The 11,004-nt window shown below is 41.0% G+C and overlaps 1 protein-coding gene across 2 annotated transcripts; it reads right to left on the bottom strand.

The window, feature by feature from the left end:
- Window positions 1–12: 12 nt before the first annotated feature.
- On the bottom strand, window positions 13–10,704 carry VTI1B (vesicle transport through interaction with t-SNAREs 1B). Of its 2 annotated transcripts, none has more exons than XM_075030451.1 (6): window positions 10,520–10,704; window positions 6,197–6,255; window positions 4,773–4,964; window positions 3,255–3,416; window positions 1,308–1,369; window positions 13–332 (listed from the first exon to the last, which is right to left on the bottom strand). In XM_075030451.1, the coding sequence occupies exons 1-6, from the start codon at window positions 10,632–10,634 to the stop codon at window positions 236–238; spliced, it is 687 nt and encodes a 228-aa protein (XP_074886552.1). In that variant the 5' UTR covers window positions 10,635–10,704; the 3' UTR covers window positions 13–235. The 2 variants fall into 2 exon arrangements, with proteins under 2 accessions (XP_074886552.1, XP_074886551.1); XM_075030450.1 differs by having other exon boundaries at window positions 3,255–3,428; window positions 10,520–10,698.
- Between the last annotated feature and the right edge of the window lie 300 nt (window positions 10,705–11,004).

Here is an 11,004-nt window from a genome sequence, read left to right as displayed (position 1 = left end):
AGTATATACAAATGGAGACAATAAAATATTTATTACCTTCTTATTAATCTTACCAGTAGTTCAAGTCTGTATCTGCATTTTCCTTTTACTCCCCTTTTGTCTGTCTTTCTAGTGTCAGTACAGTTCCAGTTGAACATGCTGTCTCATGAGACAGTTCAGTCCTCAGACAGTCAAAGGCAACAGGCAGCCCTTCTGGTTCCTCAACAGTGGAAAAACTCAACTCAGTCATGAAGATTCATCTGTTGCGAAAGAACTTGTAGTAGACCACGCCTCCTAGGATGGCTAGTTCCAGGATGATGATAATTGACAGCAACAACTTATTAGTGGTAACTCTAGAGTTAAAAAAAACAACAAAAAAATCCAAGCTAGCTTTTTTTCCCCTTGATTATGAAAGCAGATTCTAGGTAATTTGATCACCATCTTACCTTCAGTAAAGTATACTCCCTGTTTCAGCTAGACCACAACATGCTATTTGAATAGCTCTTAACAAGTAGGAAGGGACAAACTCAGTTTCCTACTCATGTTTTCCTGGAAATTCTGCTTAAATCTATTTAAACTGTACCAGTTCTGTTCCTCTCCCCCCACCCCACCTAAGGCAGATAATTCTGTTCTACATGTTCCTACTCACTTGGAACTATGTAGTTGAAGTAAAACTATAAAATCTCAAAATAATAATGTACTTTTACTATTGAAAATTATACTTTAACAATGGGTATAAAGGAAGTGTTGTTAGGCCAAAAGTACCTACTGGAAATGCACTCCATGAACTGGTTTATAAGGATAATTAAACTGTAAATACACTTAAGCAGCCAAGGTTTTAGTCATCAAAATAGCATATACAGTCAGGCTCAGAGTTTTTCATATGACAGTCTAGCTACTCTAGGGCACTACTATGGGCTAAACAGATTTATCTGTCATCAGACATCTAACTTGCTTAATTGCTGCAGTGATTCATGGCACAGCTTTTTCCAACCTGAATCACAAGGAGTTGAATCTAAAGTTACCATTAGCAATTCACTGTAACTTGCTTATGTCCTCAACACAATTTATCATGTCAAATGGCTAAAGACCCCATATTACCCTAAATGAGTAGCACAAATTCAGTGGTGTTCAACTACCTGTACTCCATTAAGTAATTACTAGAGAGCAGAAAACACAAATTAGCAGCTGCACATGAGTACAGATTCTGTTTACACATTCCCTAAAACTTCCTGCAGTTCCAGCTGACACTCTTCATTTTTTGCCTGAAACCAGCAGGCAAAAATGGTACCTGCCAAGTGCTGCTCCAAGTCAGTCTCGCTACTCACCGCCTGGACATAGAACGTAGAATCTTGCGACTCTTGCTCAAGTTCTCACTTGTATTCACCAACTAAGAAGAAACAGAAGTTATTTGTCAGTTGAACAAGTATACAGCAACTCTGTAAACATGCATCTGGAAGTAGCTTGTGTTGAAATGTTGCAATTAATAATGGGACCAAGGCAAACCATATATTCTCAAAATTCAGAGACAACATTGTTCTCTACAAACTATACAATGCTGGAAGCATTGTCTCCTTTCTAAGGAGGAAGTAAGACTTTTCATGTATACTCTCCCTTAGACACATACAAAGATATGCAATTTAGAATCACTTTCTGCCCCTTTAGTTAACCTACAAATATCAGAAAGTTGGCACTAGCTCCTTTCATTAAATTCCATTTCATTGTTCTAGTTGTTGACACCAGAAGAAAACAATACTGACATGGGCTCCCCAGTGCATACCTGGAACTGTTTGAAATGCCGCTCAATTTCTAGCAAAGAACAAACCATGTTGCACTGACAAGTCTAAGTGACCCAGCAGATGTGAGCTCTAACTAAATGAATAGATAATCTATTTCAGCTTTGTAAAGCTCAGAAATAACTGTCAAGTATTTCTCAGTCAGCTATTAAGAAGCATGTAACTAAGTGAGGTTATGGACAACTAAAAAGCTGTCATCTCACAAACTGAGTCAGGATTCATGATGTATGGCTACTGGAGGTCTCCAGGCAAGATTTTGCTATTCCACTTACAAACCATCAAGGGAAGTGAAAGGTAAGCCAGGTCACTTACCAGCACAGACACCTGCCTGCACAATTCCTCTGTAGTTTAAGCTACTGCCCTCAACTGCAAAACTGTCCCTGTAGGTACGTTACTCTGCACTGAGATGGACTGACCAAGCTGGGAAGGAAACTACAAAGTCCATTCAAAGCATACTACATTTCCAATCTTTGCTATGAAAGACCAAGCAAGAAGAAAGTCTGCTTCTAGTTGGAATGTGTGGTTAATTAATACAATTCAGCAATACAATGCCTAAAAGGCTCTTAGTAAGTCACAGCTTCATGAACAATCTGTGGATAGACTGACATGCTTATAGCTGCAAATCTTAAGATCACATTTCCTTTCCTGCTCTCCAACCCAAATCTGGGAGCAGGGCAAATCAAATTCTTACTGAAATAAACCTACTTAAATGAAAAAGCTACAGGCTTTGTTGCACTAAGTAGAGATAACTCCCAAGAAAAGGGGTATGCTTTTTGTTTTGTCTGACCCTGCTTACTTGCCAAACTCAGCATCCCCCTTCAAGTCACTCACCTAAAAGCTTTACACTTAGGATCCCTTTACACACAGAAAATCCCATCAGTTTGTTACTTCAAAAATTGAATTCTCAGTTTTGCATATGTGTGTAAACAAAACAAATGAATGACTTTTTAAAGCTCCCACAGTAGAAGCACAGCTTCTTGATCCAAGGATGAGGAACAGGCATCTTGTCTGACACCACTTTCTCTTTCTTTAGCCAACCTACAAATATTGGAAGGTTAGTAATTAAGTAATTAAGCTCCTATTAAATTTCATTTCATTTAATTGGAAGAACTTGCTAACTGCCTCACAAATCTGAACCTTTACTAGTAATCTAGTGGTGGGCAATGCCTTCACATTTTTTTAAATCTGTAATTTTTTTCAGTAATGCTATTTTTTTTAGCAGGTTTATGGGTCTAATAATACCCAATCTTGCACAGACACAGCAGCAGACATTTGGCCATCCTGCTTTGGGCCCTTCTACAGTAATTATTTTCCTTTTATGAGCACAGCATAGAAACGTGGCAGCCTGGATTTGGTCTGCAGAAACATCAATTGGATTACCATCTCCAGGGCAGTCTCCGACAGTAGTTACTGGCATACAGTTCCCACTAAGCTAACATCAGGTTGTTTCAGTACAACACCCACAGTTTCTCTGCTTACTCTGCTCTTGGTGCGTTCTAGTTGCTCCCGCTGCTCCCCAAGTTCTTCAATTATATCAGTGCCAATCTGGTCTGTTTCAGCAGCAATTCGGTGCGAGCGCTCAATGCTCTGACTGGCTCTGTTCAGGCTGTCTGTTCCCTGGAGAAGCATCACCCTCTGTGACTGCAGATTAGTCTGAAAAATAACACATGCTTCACTATTAAGCATAAGGACAGAGCTATTAGGCTTCTGACATATTAAAAAGGCAGGACGTGACTCCATAGGCCATCCATTTGTATTAGCTGTACATGCTTCTTATGTCAACTGATGTAGCCTAGTTAATTTTGAAAGAGTTCTTTGTTCACATTGTAAGATAATGGCCAAATCCGGTTAAACCTTGAAAAAGGACACATAGCTACAGAGTTACAACAGTTACAAAAAACTGTCTTTGCAACAATTTACTTTTCCATCAAAGAACATTTATATGAAAATAGTATCTGTGCTTTCCAGATGCTAATTTTTCCTTCCATTCGTATCTAAATTCAGTCTTATTTGTGACTTCACAGTTGGTTGCCAGGGATATCGCCAAGAGTTTACAGTCAAAAGGATTAGGAACAAACAGCACTAGCAGATGGACTGCTAAGTAACAAAGATCCTCTTTTCATGCCAGTAGCCTGAGCTAGAGGGTAAGAAATGTTTGCTGACCTTGGGGTCAAAAGGTAGCTAAAATTAAAGTATTTTCTTAAGCTTCAGAAAGTCTAATCTACCACCATGCTCTCAGATTTTAGAGGAACCAATCAAGAGGAATCAAATGCAAAAATTTACTAAGCTACTGCAGAATGAGATACTAAGGAATAAGCCTCCCTCAAACCTTCCTTATCTGAGGCAGACAAACAAAAAGCCCACCTCCATGAACTTTCTGTCCAGACGACAGCACTTTGAAGATAATAAGCAGATTCAGTCTCACTAACTCAGATATATCTAAGCATATCCAGTAAACAAAGAAATAGGTGTATTTCTTGCACTGTAGCAGCACATCCACAGTGAACAAAGTGCTAGAGGATGACGACTTATGTTTTCTTGAAATTTACACTGAGATTGCTTAAAAGAGGATTCTACCAAAGAACCTATACAGTGCATGATTCACACACTTTGCTAGTTTTGGAGGCTAAAACTAGATCAGTTAGCCTTTCTCCTCAGTCAGTAGCATCACTTTTGTGTTTTCACTGCTGTAGGGGAATTATTAAATAAAGGATTTCAGTACAGAACGTTGTATAAGTTACTAACCGCATGGCATTCAAGGAGTTCCATTTTGATTATACTCATATCTTTGTTTTAGGACAGAAAAGCTCTGCTTTGAGTTCCAGGTGTTCTTTCTCCTCCCTGAGATATTCATGTTACATACAGAGAGATATGCAGGGAGTTACACAAGCACAGAAGCTAAGTGCATTAAAGTAGAAACACTGTAAACAATACTTCTGGAATATTATTTTTAAACGATCACAGCAATGTTAAATAAAATTTATATCCAATTCTCACACTCTGTTCATTTTCTGTGGAGAAGATTCCGTATTTCATATTGCCTTGACTTCCAGGGCCCAATCCCAAATCTGTGCTTCTCATCTCTCTCTGGAACATGGATAGATCTCTTCTATATGCCCGGATTTTGCTCATCATTTGGTTGCGGAAAGGCAGAGGAGCATACTTCAGTTCTTCCTCCATTTCCCGCAGCTTCAATAAAAGAAAATGTGTTTATTTTTTTAAAGCACCAAATCTATTCTTATCAGCAGCTCTACTCAAAACTTCAAAAATCACCACCAGATGAAGGGATTCATATGTTTTTATGTGATTGGGCGAGGGGGATTAATCCCAAACCCTACACCCCTCACCTACTATCGAGTACACCATTCTGCCTAATGCTATTCAGCCCTCATGGATTTTCAGATACACAATGCCTCAAGGAAAAAAAAAAAATTAATTGCCAAGCTTAAATGCTTCTTTTTTCCTGAAACATCACTCTAACTTCAAAATCTGCAGTTCTTACTTTCCTATAGTTTAAGCATTTCTAGGATGGGTATCAGCCTCTAATCATATCTATCCAACAGAGATCTATTGCACAGGTAGGCATGCCACTAAATTCACACTCTGAACATCCAGGCCTGGCAACTGGAGTTAGGATTTGTAAACCCTGAGATTTTGAATGCATGAATTTTCACATCAACTTTTAGTGACAGTTGTTACAAATTCACAGTGCTTAAAGCTGTCTGCCAATAATGAGCTCTACATCTCATACATCACCTACACAGACATACATCAATAAAACCCAGTAAGTTAGAGGAATAAAACATCACATTCAGCTGTGACTCAAAAACATCCTAAGAAATAGCACATTAATATGAAAAGAAAGCTTAATCCATAATGTCTTCCTTAAAAACACAAGTCACATGGGGATTTTTTTGTGCTGTTCCATGTCACCTGCTGTCCAGAAAGCCTATACAAATAGAGGTTTCAAATATTCAAGGTCCCTGATATTTAACCATCAGACTATTAGAGAAAGGTCAGATGGGTTAAGACCAGCATGAGAAAAAGATTGGGGGGGGGGGGGGGAAGGCAGCAGATTCGCTACATGCCCACCCTACAACCTCTAGCAATTTTAATTGCACCATTGTCACTCTCCTTCATTCAACAAAGGGAAGGCGATATCCAAACCAAGCACTCAAAAAAAATAAACGCATGTAAGAATATTTGTCTATATCTGTATACGTATATAGATATATACACAACAGTCTTGACAAACACAGACACATCTATCAGATCAATTAATCAAACATTAAAAAAATACAACATCTGCCTACCAGAATAGAATCCATAAAGAAAGTAAAATTTGGAAGTACTGTCCTTTTTAAGGCATCAATATTTCAACCAGTCAGAAAGGCCAGAAGCCTAGACTTCTTTTTGTTTACCGTTTCATTTGCTTCACGCTGTTTCTCATCAAATTCTCGAATCAGTTTTTTCTTCTCCTCTGTGAAAGAAAAAGTAGTATGTCAGATAAACTATAGAGAAATAACAACAGAACTCCAACTCAATCCATTATAGACAAGGAAGCTGCCACAGATGGGCAATTACAGAGACACCAGGTCAAAATTTATCTCAAACAGGAACAGCCTGTTCTTACAACTTTTCAGAAGGGGGTGAAGCAGGGGGAGAGAGCAGAAACCACCCTTCCAAATGCTGGCTACTACCTCTGGTAGACAAAACCTGAAATATTTTTCTGACCTATTATCCTCCTATCTCCACTGACAGAATTGCGTGTTGAAAAACATTTAACATGAAAGAGTAACAAAGAGGACATATTGTTAACAGCTCACAAATATTTCTTCTTTTTTGCATGCATTTGGCAAGATTACTGAAGGTTGAAAGGATAATTTGGATTTGAACAGAACATCAAGTCAATCTACATTTCCAAGTGAGCCCTGAAGTTCCTGGCAGATAGAGCACTCTGCATTCTTGTGGTCATAAAGTAACTACGTAAACAGAATAAGCATTCTAGAGTACTTGAAGTTTAAAGATGCCATCAAGATATCACCTCAAGTTCACAGATTAATGCCCAAATGCCTCCCTCTTCTGGAATGACATCGGTTGTTTGAATCAGCCAACAAAACTATATATTTTATTTGTTTGAGACAGTCATTCACTAAGATCCTTGTATCTAGGGCTTTGGAGGCCTAAGAATGGGTTTCACCTCTGTTATTCTATTTTTAAACAAAACTTTAAGACATGTATTTTGCATCTGTTAAAAAAATCATACCTCTCTAATATCCAAGATCAATGAAAGCATAATTCTGAAACTCCCCTTATCTCGATGAAACAAAAATGTATGCTTTATAAGCTTTTGCAAAAGCACTGAAAACGACCACCGGAGGACTCTGTTGTAGAGTACTGAGAATGAAAGCGAATTCTATCAGAAGTCTGATAAATATGCACTAGCCTAATTCATGTCTCTTGGGAGAGAGTAATTCAGTCTTAAATAAAATTTTGGCTAGCAAAAAATGCAGAAAGTCATCTTGGCAAAACTTCTCTAATTTGATTATACTTAAAGACAAAACTAAAGACAACATTATGAAAACATCATTGCAGTAAAAAACCAACTTGATAATACCTTTTTGTAAATATAGTCCTCCGCAAGAGAAACAGTTTTTAAACCATTGAGCTCTCAACAGACAATAGGAAAAAAATTTGAAGCAATCAAAACATTTTTATATAGCTCCTCTCATATACACGACATGCCTAAGCTGTAGGCTTTCCTTTTTGGTTCAAATTCATATTAAGCCCCAGAATTTGAACTGTTGAGAACTTGAGACAGAATTAAAAACCATCACCTAACAAGAAGTTACGCTCTCAAGTAGCACACAGAATTATCACAGACTAAGCTACATTATGACTGTTAATATATTACACATTAGCTGGTATCAGGAAATGCAGTTTCACATCCCAGTTTATTCAGGAGGAAATGCTGACTTGCGAGGTTCCTAAACATGCTCTCAACTTCCTCCATGATTTACCACCATGTCCATTTGTGCTGATGCAATTACCTGTGTAGCTGGGTTGCAAGTGAAATCATGGACATGAACTGCAAGAAAACAGCCTTCAGAAGTCAATATTTTGTTTCATGCAGGTCACTTCACTGATCTGATGTAAGCAGTGCTCTCTTAAAACAACTGCTGTCTCAAACTACTTGAAACCCGGTGCAGTACTGAAAAAGCAGTATTTTACCTTCTTTGTGTCCCCCAAGCGGATTAAGAAGACACTGCACTTAGAAAGGAGCAGCCAAAGAAGTGCTGGTTTCCCAAACTCAAGTAGCAATGGCTCACAACTTTTTTGTCTATATGCAGCAAGAAATCAGGCAATGTGGCTTGAAAGTGTTATACTGGATCTGGCCTAACAGAAATGCCAGAATAATACTGAGCAGTTTAACTCGTATCACTCCGAATTAAACCGTGACTCAAAGAGAGGACTTTTTTAATGCAGTAAAAGTACTTAAGCCACAGTAACATTACCCACTTTAACTCATTTATTTCCAATCAGTTAGAAATAAGATTCAGCTGAAAAGTACAGCTAACTGAATTAATTCAGATGAAAGTATCTACATTTGAAACTGATCCAGGCTGTTTAAAATGCCTTCTTACAAACTTGGAAGGAAAAAATTTGTTTCTAGAGCTAGGAATTTGTCATCTTGTTTATATGGAGTGAAACAGCATTTCCAAACCTCTGCCCCTCAAGGATGTCCTAAGGACTACAGATTCTGTTTCCCCTTGAGTTTGGGAGTGTGCCAATCATCTTAAAAGAGTATGCAAGGTATCCTTTCAGGATCAGATAATTCAAAAAATAAAGGTACACCCCCCTCCCCATAAGTACAAGAAGCAAACAAAGCACATTAGGGGAGTGGAATGCCTTTACCAAATAGACAAATTCCTGACTTATCTTAAACTCTCTTTGAAATACTTTCTGAAAATATTACCATGATTTTTGCAGCAGCAAATTTAAAGAATAGAACAGTCCCATTACAATTTCATAGCATGTCTGAAAAATCAGTTTGTAATTACTTGCAATCAGTTGGGGAAAAAAAAAGAATCTACAAGCATTGCAAAAATTCCTGCCTGTAAATACTCCATTTAAGCCTATTGCTCAGAATTCATTGCTCAAGACTACCCCAGTCCCATGGAGACCTGACAAAGCTTTACTTCACCAAGAAACCGACCACTCTCCTTTATACAAGGAAATAAGGATTTCCTACAAGAAAGTGTATTTCTTCTTTTATGTCTTTTTTTTATTCTTGTTGACCACTAGTGAAATTAAGTCAGCTCTGAAAGTTGTCATTTTCGGGTTTGAACATCTTTCTTGTACCGAACTTTCTGGAAACGCTGATGACGAGGACTGTGACCCTGAATTTAACTCATTATTAAACAGAAAGCCAGGTAAGAAACAAAATGTTAGGCTCTTCACAGCCTGTGTTATTTAGCACAGACTGGTATATTCTGAACAAACCATTTTTATGATCTTACACCTAAACATATAAAATTGATCAATTCTGGGAGAATGACAAGAATATTGCAGAATGTGGCTGATAGGTCCTACTCATTCTTGTGGTACAAAAACCAAGCTGAGCTACAGCAGCTCCTGATAACTGTGTATCACGTTTCTCATATGAAGGAAGTACTTAATCAAAGCGATTCGGTGACCTGGGTAAAATAATCCTTGTCAGATCACTTCCCTTTCCAGTTCTCAGAATACTGCCAAGTACTAAGAACTGAATTAGAAGAAGCACAATGCCAAGTCCTACAGAGAAGTGTTCCATCAGAGTGTTTTACCCGCTCGCGTGGTATAAAGAATACCATGAAATCAGGTTTTGCTTCTAATGTAACTTCGTGTAGCTTGATAGGTTTTTTTTCCAGTCAGTGGGTAGGTAGTGCACAAACTAGGCTTTTAAAACAGTTATTTAGAATGCAAATCTTCTCCAGTAAGTCTACAGATGGTTGTGATAATAAAAACTGCTTTTAATTCTGTCGATGAGATTTTAAACAAAAGTCCAACAATGACCAAAAAAAAAAAAGGTAAAAAAAGGAAACCCCAAAGCACTGCAGTTTAGGCAATTCACCTAGAAACGGCATGAAATAACATCCAAATAACAACTCCTCCTCAGAAATGAGACTGAAGCAGAGAGCCCAGCACAGCAGTGCTTGGCTACGGAGTAGAAATTTGCCAGACAAGAGGAGCTGCTCCAGAGGAGCAAAGCGACACACCTGCCTCCCTACTTACCTACTCGGGGCTTTGCATGACCAGGCCTAACACTCAAGAGCAAAGCTACCAGAACACAGCAGCAACTGAACCCCCCCCCCCTCAGTGAAGCCAGACCTAGCAAAGCCACCCGCCCCCTCCAAGGAGGCGCCTACCGAAAGGGATGTACGAAATTCCCGCAACTGCCTTGGAGAACTCCTTCCCACCCCCCACCTCCCCACCCGGCTTTCTTCGGCGGACTTTGCCCCCCCGCCTGTCAAAACGGGTTTATCTATGAAGAAACATCCCAAACACCCCTACAAACGCCCGACCCCAGCCACCCGCGGGGAAGGCTGCCCCCGGGCAGGGGGGAGGAGGAGGAGGAAGAGGAAGAAGAGGAGGAAGGGGGGGGGGGCACCGCCAGGCCCCGCCGCGGCCGGCCCTCAGCCCCCGCTGCCGGTGAAGCCCAGCCCGCCGCCCGCTACGCCCTCCCCGCAAGGCCCCCGCCTCACCGGCCGCGCTGCCCCGCAGCCGCTCGGGGACGCCCCGCAGGTCTCCGTGCAGTCCCCGGAAGATCTCGTGCAGCCGCTCCAGGTGCTCCGAGGACCCGGAGCCGCGGCCCGCCATGGCAGACAGCCGCCTCCCGCCCCGCCCGGCCCGGCCCGGCGACGGCCGCCGCCTCCCCGCCGCCCCCCTCGGCTACGCGCTACGCGACGCACCGCCGCTCCCTCGCGAGGCACTTCTGCCACCGCCGGCGGCCCCGCGGCGCGCACTGCCTGCCGGGAGCTGTAGTCTCCCGGCGTGAGGGGAGGCGGCGGGGGTGGCGGGAGGCAGCGCCAGCCGGTACCCCGGGGCTTTCATGTCTTACGCTCCCCCGTCACGGCGAGAGCGAGCGCGGCTGGACGCGCGGCCGCGTCTCTCCCAGCCCTCAACGCGTGCTTACGTGTACGCGTGCATCGTTTCACAGGTTTCTGCTGGGGCTGGGAGCAGGAACTTT

This window comes from Buteo buteo, chromosome 6, assembly GCF_964188355.1.
Source record: "Buteo buteo chromosome 6, bButBut1.hap1.1, whole genome shotgun sequence".
NCBI lineage: Eukaryota > Metazoa > Chordata > Aves > Accipitriformes > Accipitridae > Buteo > Buteo buteo.
The sequence above is the reverse complement of the archived record's forward strand: the minus strand, read 5'-3'. Positions and strand labels throughout refer to the sequence as shown.

Bases quoted from the DNA above. Each gene is read 5' to 3' on its own strand.
- VTI1B (XM_075030450.1), bottom strand. From the start codon at position 10,634: ATGGCGGGCCGCGGCTCCGGGTCCTCGGAGCACCTGGAGCGGCTGCAC. The intron at 4,965-6,196 runs GTAAACAAAAAG...CTTTTATTGAAG, and splicing joins AGCGTGAAGCAAATGAAACG to CTGCGGGAAATGGAGGAAGA. The intron at 3,429-4,772 runs GTGAGAATTGGA...GTTATTTTTCAG, and splicing joins CCACAGAAAATGAACAGAGT to ACTAATCTGCAGTCACAGAG.